At 40.4% G+C, this 15,944-nt stretch overlaps 1 protein-coding gene across 1 annotated transcript in view; it reads left to right on the plus strand.

Annotated features, from left to right (window-relative positions):
- The first annotated feature begins 4,964 nt into the window (after positions 1 to 4,964).
- The window catches only part of LOC120517137 (malonyl-CoA decarboxylase, mitochondrial-like), a 49,520-nt gene continuing 38,540 nt past the window's right edge, over positions 4,965 to 15,944 (plus strand). Inside the window, exon 1 of the mRNA XM_039739287.1 lies at positions 4,965 to 5,541. Within this exon, the coding sequence (XP_039595221.1) occupies positions 4,987 to 5,541 (555 nt within the window). The 5' untranslated portion in view covers positions 4,965 to 4,986. The remainder of the gene's footprint in view (positions 5,542 to 15,944) is intronic.

Raw genomic sequence — 15,944 nt, forward strand, 5'->3', positions numbered from 1 at the left:
ACAAAGCACTAAGGAAGATCAGCAGGACCAGACAACATCCCTGGGTGGGATCTCAAAGCATGTGCCAACGAGCTGGCTGATGCTCTCTACTCCATCTTAACCTTTCCCCCAGTCAGCACATCGTTCCGTCCTGCTTTAAGACTACGATCATCGTCCACCTTACTAAAAAAAGCCCACCTACCTACCTGAATGACAACAGGCCGGTAGCACTCACTCCAATCATCATGAAGTGTTTTGGGAGAGTGGTGCTGGTCCACATTCAGAGTAGCATACCGGACACTCTGGACCTCCTGCAGTATGCCTACCGGCCCAACAGGTCCACCTCAGATGCCATCGTGGTCACACTACATTATTCCCACTCACACCTGGAGAACAAAGACTCCTACATCACAATGCTCTTTGTTGACTACAGCTCCACCTTTAACCTGGTTATCCCCATAAACTGACTGCACTTGGTCTGCACCCCACTCTCTGTGACTGGTAGGCCCCAGTCTGTCAGGATTGGTAATAGGACTTCAGCCACCATTATCACAAACTCAGGCACCCCACAGGGATGGGTCCTCAGCCCCATCCTCTACACCCTGTTCACCCACAACTGTGTCACCTCCCACAAAGATAACATCATCCTGAAGTTCACAGACAACACCGCAGTGATAGGATGAGTCACTGGTGGGGATGAGGAGGCTTACAGGAGGGAGGTGGACAGCAACTTCACCCTCAACACAGACAAGATGAAGGAGATGATAGTGGACATGAGGAAGGAGAGAAGACCTCACCGGCCACTGTTCATCCGAGGGCTTGAAGTGGAGAGGGTGAGCAGCATTAAATACCTGGGCGTCTACATCAATAAGTCCACAGAGGAGCCTCCAGTTGTGTTTGGTGCTCAGGAGTTTGCTGGTCAGATTCTGCAGGCCTTGTCAGCCACTTACAGAGCCACAGGAGGACAGCGGTGGTCCGTGGAGGGATGTGACGCTCTCAGAACTTGTAAACTTTGATCATTTGACACGTTTAACACAACTGACTGGAGCTCGATCTCCACATTAACAACAGGATTTGATTTGACTAAATAGTTTGCTGTGTACCTTCCACCTTTTGAAAAGTTTGCTTTGATTAATTTTAGATTAATTAACTCATGACTGTTTACTAACACAATTTTCTCTTTTAAAATATTTAGTAGGATACGACAAAGATCATAGTACAAACACTTACATTTTTAGGAAGGTAAATGCGGGGTTACATTACCTAAAATTGACTGGCAACATATATTTTCATAAATGATTAAAAGCGTCATTGGCTGTGTCTTTTATTATAATGTTTGTTCTGATTAAAAGAAATAGCATGCTATTTTTTATTCATAGAATTTATTGCAATTTCCTGATTTACATTTCTTAGATGTCTTCTCTTACTTTGGAAAGCCAGCATTAAAGGCGTGTAACCTTTCAAGCTTTTTTTAAGGGAAGAACTGTGATAAGAATTTGTCAGCTTACAGTATTTCTGAATTTGTTTTCTTCCAGCTTGCAAGTTCAAGAAAAAGCAAAAGCAAAAATGAGTTGGGACAAAAATCTGCAGCCCCTGGGACTGAATATGAGAACCACTGTATGAACCAATGCCATGTCACAAATCAGGATTATATATACACATATATATACAGTGCATCCGGAAAGTATTCCCGGCGCTTCATCACTTTTTCCACATTTTGTTATCTTACAGCCTTATTCCAAAATGGATTAAATTCATTTTTTTCCTCAGAGTTCTACACACAACACCCCATAATGACAACGTGAAAAAAAATTTACTTGAGATTTTTGCAAATTTATTAAAAATAAATAAACTGAGAAAGCACATGTACATAATTATTCACAGCCTTTGCCATGAAGCTCCAAATTGAGCTCAGGTGCCTCCTGTTTCCCCTGATCATCCTTGAGATGTTTAATTGGAGTCCACCTGTGGTCAATTCAGTTGACTGGACATGATTTAGAAAGGCACACACCAGTCTATATAAGGTCCACAGTTGACAGTTCATGTCAGAGCACAAAACAAACATGAAGTCAAGGGAATTGTCTGTAGACCTCCGAGACAGGATTGCCTCAAGGCACAAATCTGGGGAAGGTTACAGGAACATTTCTGCTGCTTTGAAGGTCCCAATAAGCACAGTGGCCTCCATCATCTGTAAGTGGAAGAAGTTTGAAACCACCAGGACTCTTCCTAGAGCTGGCCAGCCATCTAAACTGAGCGATCGGGGCAGAAGGGCCTTAGTCAAGGAGGTGACCAAGAACCTGATGGTCACTCTGTCAGAGCTCCAGGGGTCCTCTGTGGAGAGAGGAGAACCTTCCAGAAGGACAACCATCTCTGCAGCAATCCACCAATCAGGCCTGTATGGTAGAGTGGCCAGACAGAAGCCACTCCTTAGTAAAAGGCACATGGCAGCCCGCCTGGAGTTTGCCAAAAGGCACCTGAAGGACTCTCAGACCATGAGAAACAAAATTCTCTGGTCTGATGAGACAAAGATTGAACTCTTTGGTGTGAATGAAAGAGTTCGGTTTGGAGGAAACCAGGCACCGCTCATCACCAGGCCAATACCATCCCTACAGTGAAGCATGGTGGTGGCAGCATCATCCTGTGGGGCAGGAACTGGGAGACTAGTCAGGATAAAGGGAAAGATGACTGCAGCAATGTACAGAGACATCCTGGATGAAAACCTGCTCCAGAGCGCTCTTGACCTCAGACTGGGGCGACGGTTCATCTTTCAGCAGAACAACGACCCTAAGCACACAGCCAAGATATCAAAGGTGTGGCTTCAGGACAACTCTGTGAATGTCCTTGAGTGGCCCAGCCAGAGCCCAGACTTGAATCTGATTGAACATCTCTGGAGATCTTAAAATGGCTGTGCACCGACGCTTCCCATCCAACCTGATGGAGCATGAGAGGTGCTGCAAAGAGGAATGGGTGAGACTGGCCAAGGATAGGTGTGCCAAGCTTGTGGCATCATATTCAAAAAGACTTGAGGCTGGAATTGCTGCCAACAGTGCATCGACAAAGTATTGAGCAAAGGCTGTGAATACTTATGGACATGGGATTTGTCAGTTTTTTTATTTTTAATAAATTTGCAAAACCTCAAGTAAACTTTTTCATGTTGTCATTATGGGGTGTTGTGTGTAGAATTCTGAGGAAAAAAATGAATTTAGTCCATTTTGGAATAAGGCTGTAACATAACAAAATGTGGAAAAGTGATGCGCTGTGAATACTTTCAGGATGCACTGTATATATACTGTGTGTGTGTGTGTGTGCGTATGTATACACTATATACAGTATGAGGGAGAGAATACTATATGTGTGTTTCATGATTGACATCTCTTGTAATGTTTAAAAGGTGCTGATCTGTTTATTCCTCCTTTTCATGTCCATAACGGTCTGTGTGTTGTATGTGATAACTCATTTAGAACTAACTACACTCACTCAGACTTCTTACTAACTCAGTACATAATTTTGCTCCCCTTCACCATCTCCATGATGCCTACTGAAGTCTTACACTCCACATCATCTTGGCACATCTGGGTAATGTTAAAAAAGCTCTTACAGAGGTATGTCTATAGGCAATAGCTTAGCATTCGACACTGTAGTGCCAACAGCACGTTTTGTTTCCTGCCAAGTTCACCAATGCCTTCCTAGACGTCTCACAGGTGCTGTCTGGAGTCCATCTTCCCTGGTGGCATCACATCCTGGTAGGGCACACACGCTTGGGTCACTGCAGAGGGTGCTGAAAGCCACAAAATATTACGGGCACCAGCTGCCTTCTGTCCAGGATATCTAAGATTTTTCCACACTTCGCCATCCTGCTGTTTTTCTTGCTCCTGACTTCTGTCAAATAGTAAAGAGCCAGTGGCCCTCAGAACGGCTTCAGAGAAAGTGTTGTAGTTGTGGAGTTACTGAAGAGTCAATCATAATAACTAATATTGTAAGAAAAAGACTATGAATAAATATCTGAAATATACCTGAATATATATCTGTACTGTACATTGTATATTTGTTGTGTTTTATTATATTATCACTGTTCTGGAGAGACATGTAAGTAACAATGTAATTCTACTGTGTGCACAAGACAATAAATACTTTATGTTTAATGAGGAGATCACCTTGGGATGATTCCCTGCTGAATGCCCACTGCAACTGACCCACTATTTATTATTAGTATTAGTAGTAGTGGTAATAGTATTTGATATTTATCAAAAATAAAAAAGACGACGACTCAAAAACAGTTTGTTTTTATGCCAATCTAAGTTAGGTCTTTGCGATCTACTTAAATGTTACACGAAATAGGTTTAAGAACAATCATGATTGTCTCAAACTTAAAAGTTATTCAAAAATGTAAAATTTCTTGGCTGTCACAAACCGTTCAGTTGATTTCACACAAACAGCTTTTAGTAATAAAAACGTTGATGGATCAAATCAATCAATAAATGACTGACTGTTTCCTAAAATGTTTCCCAGTCAATTTTAAAACCAATGTTTTATGCAGCGCTGTTTTTGCAACCCTTTAAAAATTAATTAATATTGTTTGACATGTGTATAATTTATTAGTTGGAATATGAAATGCGTTTATAGATTGACGGTCTCTAGGTATGAGTTTCATGAGGTACATTCTGTTTGAAACACTAAATGGTAATAAGATTTGTTACTTTTACTGTAATGTAAGGCTTCAGGAGAAAACGTAATGAACAGCCATTCAAAATATTAAATAAAAAACGACTTAGAGTCGCTGGATAACGTAAGTGGGAGACTGGAAGCCATTTATGTTTGTCCAAATAGAAACTCTTGTAATTTGTACAGGTGCAGCATACTGTGCAACGAGCGGTCAATACTGTCTCGCAGAGGGCGTGATGCCAGTGGCGCTTACGACCAATCGCGTCATTAAATGGGGTGCGCTGCCAAGGCCGTCCCGTGTCTAACGTCAGGTGCAGCTTCACTCTGTTGGGTTGAGGCCGTCCAATGTTACTCTTTCATCGTATCAGTCTGTTTTCTTGCCTTGCAGGACGATACCAGCTCAGGCGTTTATTAGGGAAGCGGCACCGCGGCACGCTCGTGCTCAGAACATCTGTCTGTGCTGCCCATCTGCATCACGGCTCGTTCGCCGCTTCGGCAATGGAAGAAGTTTTAAAAAGGACGGTCGTGCCTTTACCTGCCTATGAAATCCAACACAAATCCCCTCTTGTCCCCGAGTCAAACTGTATGGAGTTTATCAACTTTTACAGAAGCCTGGAAACACCGCAAAAGGTGCCGTTTCTAGAGAAGCTCTCCCAGGAGTTCGGAGTGGATCACCAGGCAGTGGCGGAGCTGGCACTAAAGCTGGTGGACTCCCCGAAGAGAGACGCGGCGACAGTGTTGCAGGCGGAGGACAGGCTGAGGTACTGCCTCACACCCCGCTACCAAGCGCTGTTTGGGCACATCAGCAGGGTGGAAGGAGGAATAAAGTTTTTGCTGGACCTGAGAGGCGATGTCATTGAGGCCTTGGACGCTAAAACCACAGAGAGTCCGCACATCCAGGTAATCTTTCTCTGAATTTTGTGACACCTTTCAGTTTAGGTCCTCTCGTTTCCAGGACAATGTGAGTAGCCTGCTCTTTAATGTAGGCGCTAGTAAAACAGCGGTCCAAAATGTAAACCTAGTTAACTCTTAATGCTGCAGCAACACATGTAATTGTTAATATTTTTAAAAAAAAAAAGGTTATTTTAACTATTTCAATGTATACAGTATATAATAATACATTGTATGTATATAGCACCTTTCCCATGCTCAAGGCGCTTCACAGAGTCTCATAAAGAAATGGTAGGTATATGTAACATTGGATACAGATGTTTCAGGAGTAGAACATTAAAACAGATACAGGATATACAAAAGCATTAAACAGAATAAAAGATAATTAACCAGAGTGAAATACTAAATTCAGTACTAAAAGAAAGCCTAGCAAATAACATCATTTGTGATATAACACACACATAATTACTGAGTGTCTGGTCAGAAAGGAAGACTGAAAGAGGGGGCAGAATGTCAGGTTAAGTTAAAAGCCTTCCTAAATAGATGAGTTTTAAGTTGTTTTTTTTAAAGAATTCATGGAGTCAGCTGATCTCATTAATTTCAGGGTGTCATTCCAAAGTCTGGGTACTATGGAGCTGAAGGCCCTGCTGTCACCTATAGAGTGCAGGTTAGTATGCGGTACAAAAAGAATTGGAGGAGCGAGCAGAGACATAGTGATGGAGAAGGTCACTGGTGTAGTCCGGTGCAATGCCATTTAAAGCTTTGTAGGTTGTTAATAGAATTTTATATTGAAATCTCTAAGACTTAGGAGCCTGTGGAGGTGAAGCAGGATGGCTGTGATGTACTCGCTGTTGCTGGTCCGTGTTATGAATCTTGCAGCAGATTTTTGAATTAACTGGAACTTTGATAGAAGATTAGAAGGGGCACCTGCCAGTGGAGAGTTACAACAATCAATGTGGGATGTGATAAAAACAGGGACAAGTTTCTCTTCATTGGAGAAGGAGAGGAATGAGTGAACACAGGATTTGTTATGGAAGTGAAAGTAGAAAAGTTTCTTAATGTGGTGTAAATAAAGAGAAACGAATTGATCAAGGTTTGGGGTTTTAGCCCCATATACTGCAACAAAAAGTTTGTCAATCGTTTCTTACAAAAACTCAAAGACACTGAATGGAGAAAAGATGGACATTTTATGGAGGTGGACCGGACATTGATGTGAGGAATGCTGGGATAGTTGTGATGGATTCTGGGAGTGTGACATCATCAAGGGTCAACAGAGGGATAGAATAGACCCGGAAGGGTGTGCTTCCTATTGTCGTCCAGGCGTTGTTTACGGCTGTGGCGTTTCGGTCTTTCTAAGGAAGAAAGGAAAGACAGGTTAGTACACCGCCGTCGACCCCTCGCGGGACGTGTTCCGAAGCAAACTGCTGTTCCCCAAACACTCATCCGTGACAGTGATTTATGTTGGCAGAAGAAGAAAGGGATGAATCAAAAATGACACCAAGACTCCTTGCATTAGAAGAAGGTCTGATGAGATCACCGTCAAGAATGACTGAGAGGGAGTTGATTTTCATAAGTTGCACTTTAGTCCCAATTTGCAGAAGTTCAGTTTTTTTGCAATTTAATTTTAATGAGTTCTGCTCCATCCAGGTTTTAATTTCACTGAGGCAGGTTGTGAGCTGAGAGAGCTCTGATGAAGTTTCACTTTTAACATTGAAATAAAGTTGAGTATCATCTGCATAAAAATGATAACCCAGTCCATAGCTACGAATAATATGGCCAAGGGGAAGCATATAAATACAGAAGAGAAGAGGGCCGAGGACAGATCCCTGAGGAGCTCCTTATGTGACTAGCGCTGAGCTGGATCTGCTGTCACCAAGACTAACAAACTATTGCCTATCAGTCAGATAGGACTTGAACCAGTGGAGAGCAGTGCCAGAGATACCCAGCATGTTCTCCATTCTTGAGAGTAGAATGTCATGTCTGACCCGAGTGTCAAATACTGCACTGATGTTTAACAGAATTAATATGCTGGTTTGTCCAGAGTCTGCTGCCATAAGCAGATCATTGGTTACCCGTAGCAGAGCAGTTTCACAGCTGTGCTGCACCCTGACACCAGACTGAAAGGGTGCCAACAAATTATTAGACGTTAAGTAGTTGGTGAGCTGGGAAGCTACAACACGCTCAAGAGCTTTTGACAGAAAAGGTAAGTGGGAAATAGGCTGAAAATTGTTAAGACTGTCAGCATCAAGACCAGACTTTTTAACATTGGGGTTACAGAAGTGATTGTAAAAGTGAGCGGCACAGAGCCAGTGTCAAGAGATGAGTTTATTATTGTTGTGAGAGTCGGGATTATGGCATGAAGGCAGGATTTAAGTAGTGTGCTGGGGATGGGGTCCAGTACAGAAGTAGTCAGCCTCATCTTACAAAGCAGGTGTGACTGGTGAGAACTTAGAGAAGAAGCTGGATGGAGTGGGAAAACAGGGAGAGATATAAACAGATGATGTATTTATGTTAGTTGAATTATTTAGATCTTTAATTTTGTTACGGAAAAAGTGGAGGAATTCCTCACAGACTTTAGTAGATTAGGTAGTTGGGCCAGATGCGGAGTCAAGTAGTTTATTAACTACAGAAAACAAAACCCTTGGGTTATCGTGGTCACTTTCTATTATTCTGCCATAGTGGGTGTTCTCAGCAGCAGTTAGTGCTTCTCTGTAAGCTCTTTGGTGGTCAGAGAAAGCCTGGATGTGCATGGTGAGGCCAGTCTTACGTGACATTCTCTCAATGCGTCCGCCAGCTGCTTTCATAGATCGCAATTCTGAGTTATACCAAGGAGCTGAACGTTTAAAGGAAACCTCCTTATGTTTTAAAGGAGCTGTTTTATCTAATGCTCAATGAAGGGCTGAGTTAAAGTAGTCAACAAGACTACCTAGTGTTGATGGAATAGGTGAAGACAGTAAAAGATCAGAAATGGATCCAGAAAGGATAGAGGGACAGATATTTTTAAGGCTTCTGTAAGAGATTTGACATTTTCAAGAAAAACAGTGAAAAGTATTGCTTTATGATTACAGTCCCAAATTACTGCTCTAAGTGTTGCCGACAGATAAGCCAGATGTGCAGATGAAGTCCTATATGTGACCACCAGAGTGAGTAGGAAAATCAACATGTGGCAGCAGGTCAAAAGGGTCCAGTAGGGGTAGTAATTCAGTTCTCAGCTTACATGTAGTAATGTTAATATGGATGTTGAAATTGCCAAGAAGAATGTCTTTCTACAAAAGGGAACTTAGGTGGATTAATAATTCAGTCAAAACAGATAAAAAAAAGACGCATTGTATTCTGGGGGATGATAGAGGACAGGATCTGATTTTGTTATCAGCCTGAGAGCAGACAATGGACGGTCAGTTGGTATTCTTTTGATGTTTAGTTCAGTTCTAACAGTTACTGTGACTCCTCCTCGTCCTCCTTGTCTGCAAAGTGAATGAATCCGGATGGTGTCGCCTCCATGAGAGACAGAAAACCGTTTGGTTATGGCCAGGTTTCTGTTAGGCAAAGCATGTCAAGGTTGGAGTTTGTAATGAATTCTTATAGCACCAGTGCAGCAGCTCTACAAGTGAGGCCACATACTGTAATTTTAGCTGGCGCTATCGAGCGACTTTGAGTGCCAGAGTGTCTCCAGGGTGTCTGGGTATTATATGCATATTAAAACTGGTTTGTTTTTTTACCACATTCACACAGATACTCTGACTGCTACCGTCTGCTGCACTGTTTTCAAATGAACTTGGTCCTTATCCCTCAAAAAAAGAAATAATAAAAATAACAAGAAACCTGTTAAGAGGATTTTTATTTGAATGAAAGCAAATATTTCTCAGTTGTGTCAACAAAGTACTGAGCAAGCTGCTCCAATGTTTTACCAGCTACAAAATCTAAAGGATGAATGTCTTCATGCTGACTTTTAGTGCAGTCTGCTGATCTTACTTCTCTTTGAAACACAGTCTGGTTTGACTGGCGATCACTGTAGTATACATCATTGAAATAGTTAAGCTCCTTACAGTGTCAATTTAAACCAGTGAAAACTTGGTTGCAATGGCTAATTTTGCTGTCATTTTCTACTGTGTTATACAGTGGGACCTCGGTTCACAAACGTCTCGGGTCACGAACAAATCGGGTTATGACCAAAAAGTTCACCAAACTTTTGCATCTGTTCACGACCACACACTTGGGTGACGAACAAGCCAGTTTCCCTTCTGGTTCGCATGCACGGTGATTTCCTCACGTGTTCAGTCTCTCCCTGTATTGTACGTTGTTCTTGGTGCATCACGCAGAGGGACTCTCCCTCAAAACTGTAACCTCCTCTCAACACAACTTCCTCCTGTGGTATAGCAGGTCCACAGCTCCCGTCAAACAGGCCAGTTTTAATAAATAATCACCGCACTCACGGCTTAGCGAGGGGGCGTGGTGGGGTGTGGCCGAAGTGGTTCCTGAGGAGTTCGTGATGTGGGCGTGTCTCAGCTAAGTGCACAGGTGAACAGCGGTCCGCATCCATAATTGTTCCCAGGAGCTGCTGATTGCCACGACTACCGTACCTCTTCATAAATAGAAGCGTGAGTCGGCTAAAGGGAAAAAGAAGAGAACAGGAAAGAATGGGAGGTTGCAGGAGAAGGCAGGAAGAAGAAGGAGAAAGCCAATTCAGGAGACAGAGAGAGGGAGAGAGAGAGATGTGTTGACATTTAGTTTATTATTACACAAGTGCATTCTGTGGTATAATTAGCTATTTTTATGCTTAAAAATCTTTAAAGAAAATATATTTACATACAGTTTGTATGTTCTGGAACAGACTAATTATATTTACATTCAATCCTATGGGGGGAATTACTTCGGGTCACGACCAAATTGGGTTGCAATCAGAGTTTTGAAACGAATTACGGTCGTGACCCGAGGTTCAACTGTACAGAATATCAGGGTTAAACTAAAATGAAGTTATTAGAAAGTCATGTTAAAATAAAACCATCTTTAGCATTTTTTTAAAGTGCTCCATCATATTAGCCTGTTGAATTTCTGTTGGTAAGCTATTCCGTGCAGTCTACTATTGCACCTTCACATCTACTGAGCCCCTGCCTTTGTTGTGGAAATGCTCTTCTTTTCACATAATGAACAGCGGACAGCTAAAATTGAGCTAAATCTATTTCAAAGAATCCAGGAAGTCTTTTGTCACTTTTTCCTCTACTGTGTCCTTTTGTCCCATCCACTAGAAGAGGCACTTATTGCCCCAGCTGCCGCAGAGCCGCAAAAAATGCATGCCGCCTGTCTGCAGCTTACACAATGAACACTGGATAGGTGAAATTCTTCCAGATGTATTTTACATGGTTGTAGAGAGTCATCTTTATCAATTTTATGTCTCCTGTGGCCTTCTGGTTAGCGGGCACTCATTTCCATGGTTGGAGCAAAGCTGTATAAATGAATGCTCCATGCCTTCTTTGATTTTCCCTCAAACAACAACAACAACAATTATTTATATAGCACATTTTCATACAAACAGTAGCTCAAAGTGCTTTACATAATGAAGAATAGAAAAATAAAAGACACAGTAAGAAAATAAAATAAGTCAACATGAATTAACATAGAATAAGAGTAAGGTCCGATGGCCAGGGGGGACAGAAAAAACAAAAAAAACTTCAGACGGCTGGAGAGAAAAAATAAAATCTGTAGGGATTCCAGACCAGAGACCACCCAGTCCCCTCTGGACATTCTACCTCACATAAATGAAACAGTCCTCTTTGGATTTAGGGTTCTCACTGAAGGACTTGATGATGATGGTCACATGGACTTCTGGCTTTTAGTCCATCAGTGTAGGACATCACGATGCTTTGAGTAGGTGGAGGTGGCGCAGGCCACCACCAAAAGGACACCGGAAAAAGAAACAGAAGAGAGAGTCGGGGTCAGTACGGATATTAGAGCCACCATGAATAGTAATTATGATGAATTGAACATACAGAGTATCAGGATTAAGTTAAAGTGAAGTTAGGAGAAGGCCATTTTAAAGTATTTTTTAGCAGTGTTTTAAAGTGCTCTACTGTATCAGCCTGGTGAATTCCTATTGGCAGGCTATTCCAGATTTTAGGTGCATAGCAGCAGAAGGCCGCCTCACCACTTCTTTTAAGTTTAGCTTTTGGAATTCTAAGTAGAAACTCATTTGAAGATCTGAGGTTACGATTTAGAATATAACGTGTCAGACACTCTGATATATAAGATGGAGCGAGATTATTTAAGGCTTTATAAACCATAAGCAGAATTTTAAAGTCAATCCTGAATGACACAGGTGACCAGTGTAGTGACATCAAAACTGGAGATATGTGTTCGGATTTTCTTTTCCTAGTTGAGATTCTGGCAGATGCATTCTGCACTAACTGTATCTGATTGATGTCTTTCTTGGGTGGTCCTGAGAGGAGTGTGTTACAGTAATCTAGTTGACTAAAAACAAAAGCATAGTACCTAGTTTTTCAGCATCTTGCAAAGTTATAAGGGATCTAACTTTTGCTATATTCCTTAATTGAAAAATGTTGTTGTAATCTGATTAATATGCGATTTAGGTCAGAGTCAATAATTACCCCTAAATTCTTTTCCTCCGTCTTGACTTTTAAAGCTAATGGATCGAGTTTATTTTGAATACCCTCACTATATCCATTTTTGCCAACAACTAAGATTTCTGTTTTCTCCTTATTTAGTCTGATAAAATGACTACTCATCCAATGAGAAACACAAGTAAGACAAGAGACAAGAGAGTCGGGGTCATCAGGTGCTATTGATAAATACAGTTGAGTGTCATCAAGAATAAAAGAAGACCAAATTACTCTGGATGGCCCTCTGACATTGACATTCAGATGGTCAGTGACACAGAGCCTGAGTAAAATGCAATATTCTTAATGACTGTACATAGTTTGGAAGTTATAATGACATTCAGTTACCCCGTCATCAAGACAAGTCACAAAAACACAAGGGAAGGAAAAGGAAAAGAATTAGGCACACATACATGGATGTTAGAAAGTTAAGAGGCTGAAAGATTCCAAATCAAAGCTGTTGGCTCCTCATTTTTTTCTTTTAGGAGCCACTGGTTCCTTGAGGTGAATTTTTGTCTCGAGCACTATCTAAGTAGTTGAGCTTCTCCACTGTTATATATGTGTGTGGATATGTAAGAATATATATATATGCTCTATATGCTATATATATGCTCTGATATATACATATACCTGTATATATATGCTGACTGATAAAATTTTAATTTATTCATTTACAGTGAAGCTAAGGTTACTATAAAATTAAAAAGCCTAATTCCTTTAGGTACAACCTATCTGTTATTTGGATTTGTGGTAAGAAAAGTCTTCAAAAGTACAATTTCGGTATGTTCTCATTTTTTACAAGAGTTGTTTCACTTTCATTTATATACAAGTTTATATATAAGTTCAGCTGTGTACAGCCAAAGGCTGTTCTGGAAGCATGTTCACACAACACTAAAAACATTTTCCCACATCTCCGTCTTTATTATTTTTAAAATACTCGTAGGCCTCATCGTGGCTTCCCTTATTGGTGTTAGTAGTCTACTGGGAGGGATGGCTAACCCACAAGGTGTTTACAGAAATTGTTTTTTTGATGGGGTAGTCATTTTACAAGCAGATATTAGACAGACACCTGCATTATACTACACTGAAACAACATTTTATCACAATGCTTATTTAATATTCCAAGTATGCAATCACAGATATTTGTTTCACATTTTTTTCTGTTGCCCCATTTGCCACAATTACAAGATGGAATAGAGGTGAGAGATGCAAGTTTCCAGTGCAAATGAATGGATGCCACAATTGAGGGGAAAGAAAAAAAGAAAACATCTAGACAGGCCAACTTTATCCATTAAATAGTATTTTTGCATCAACTAATTATTGACTTAGAGTTCAACCTTAGATTGACTGATTTATGAAACTATAAAACTCTAAATTACCAATCTTAGGCTTTGCTTAGGGTAACAGTAACCTTTAAATCGGTGTTCCCTAACCTTTTGTCCGTGGTGGCACAGTTTTGTAACCAACACACCCCAGCGTGCGCCACTGTTCAACTAGCCACAAAAGCACAGGATAGGATAAAAGACAGGATCCCAGTACATTTGGAATGCCACTCTATCTTGGGACTCACTTAGACGTACACCCACAGTCACAACTGTCTGGCCAGTTTAGATTTGCTAGTTAACTGAACATGTACATTTTTGGCACAGTACCTGAAGGTAACACTATGCATACACTGAGAAAACGTGACCATTAGGTCTTTGTAACTCTGAGGTAGCAGCGCTGAACGTTATGTCTTAGTGTTGCCAAAATAAAAGAAAAATGATACCTGACCTAAATTTGCAGCGTGCAGTTTCATGTATTTTCTTTGGTATGACAGGTAGTCCTTATACAGTACTGGAAAAAAAACACTAGTTGGATCCAGACATAATGTTCTAGATTTTGTAATTGGTTTTAATGGTCTTGCCAAGCAAGAAAGTAAATGTGGATAGCGGCTTTAATAGAATGATTGACATACTGGATTAGTATGGGAAGAACAGAACCAAAAGGTCCTAAAATTCCTGTGCATGTTCTGGAATGAGGAAGAGGGAGAGAGAGGGAGAGGGAGAGAGACTTGAGATTCAAAATTGGAACATTTGCCGTCTAGCAGTTGTTGGCACATGGTCACTATCTGGGGAAGCTGGTGCTAGTTTATCCACTCAAGAGAGGTCATAGAGGCCTGACCAGTGGCCAGCAATCTCCCAGCCATGTTTTAGTGTACAGCCAAATCTTATCTCCTGTTTTCTTATGAAGGCTAAACCTGTGCTGGAAGAAAGTTAAATATCTCTTCATGGTGACATTCCACTTATATGTGTAAAATCGGACTTGAACAATAAATTGGAGCATACCATACTGGTAAGATGTAATCAGTCAGGTTATTTACATCAAAAAAGAGAAGTGTAAAAAATACATTTGTAAAAAACATAAAAAGTATCATTAACACTATCTGGATGGGCCAACGTGGACAAGTACATTTGTGCTTATGCTCTGCAAGGTTCCCAAAATTCCAACAATCTGTTTCATTGGATAACGTTCTTCTGGGTGATGATTGAACAGTTTCTACCCTTAGTTACAATTACAGTGTACAGTACAGCAGCCTTGGAAAAATTGACGCTGCTCATTTAATGACCTGTAAGAATAATAAAAAAGAGATAACTGAACAACACTGAGATAATTCAATAATATTGAAGATAATGTTATTTCGAAGTTATAAAAATAGTGACTACATTATCAAATATGAACAGTTTGCAAACACACTTCAAGCAGAGCACCTTGATAGTTTTGTAGCTCTGTTTCTCTGTCAGTTTTACTATCCACAGCCACATGATTTAGGTTTTATAAAATGTTTGATGATTTTGTTATGAATCATTTTTCTAAACAGTTATAACTTTTAGCCTTTTATCTTATTTATATGCTACAATTTGCAGTGAACTGTCTATTCAAATTTGCACAATTTTATTGTTTATATATGTATAAACAGTGGAACCTCGGGTCACAACCGTAATTCGTTCCAAAACTCTGGTCGTAACCCGATTTGCTCGTGACCCAAAGTAATTTCCCCCATAGGATTGTATTTAAATACAATTAATCCATTCCAGACCGTACGAGCTGTATGTAAATATACATTTTTTAAGATTTTTAAGGACAAAAATAGTTAATTATACCATAGAATGCACAGTATAACAGTAAACTAAATGTAACAATATTGAATAACTCTGAACTTGAACCTTGAACTGAGAAAACTAACATTGCAGTCTCTTTAAAAACAAGCTCGGTGCATTCTTTCTTTAACTGCCTTCTCGCGCTCACCCTCTCTCTCTCTCTCTCTCTCTCTCTCTCTCTCTCGCTGCACAGGGAATGCACAGGGAGAGACTGAACACGTGCGGAAATCATTGACGCGTACGAACCGAAAGGGAAACTCGCTTGTTCGTCACCCGAGTGTGTGGTCGTGAACAGATGCAAAAGTTTGGACGTAACCTGATTTGTACATGTTCAGAGACATTCTTGACCTGAGGTACCACTATATATATATATATATATATATATATATATATATATATATATATTTATATACTGTATATATATATATATATATATACCTTTTTTAAATGGGGAAGTTCCCCATACTTCTGCATATTCTATAGCAGAGGCAGTAATAGTTGTTGGTAGCAAACTGATTTCCACTATTTTATTAAAAATTTACATTGTGTAAACAAAAAAATTGCCTTTTTTATTTAAATACACTTACACCATTTGTTTAAATGTGTGTGTGAGAGAGAGATAAACTATGTGAGAAGGAGCTAGTTTGTAGTGCTTATAGGT

This window comes from Polypterus senegalus, chromosome 1 (assembly GCF_016835505.1).
Source record: "Polypterus senegalus isolate Bchr_013 chromosome 1, ASM1683550v1, whole genome shotgun sequence".
NCBI classification, from domain to species: Eukaryota; Metazoa; Chordata; class Cladistia; order Polypteriformes; family Polypteridae; genus Polypterus; species Polypterus senegalus.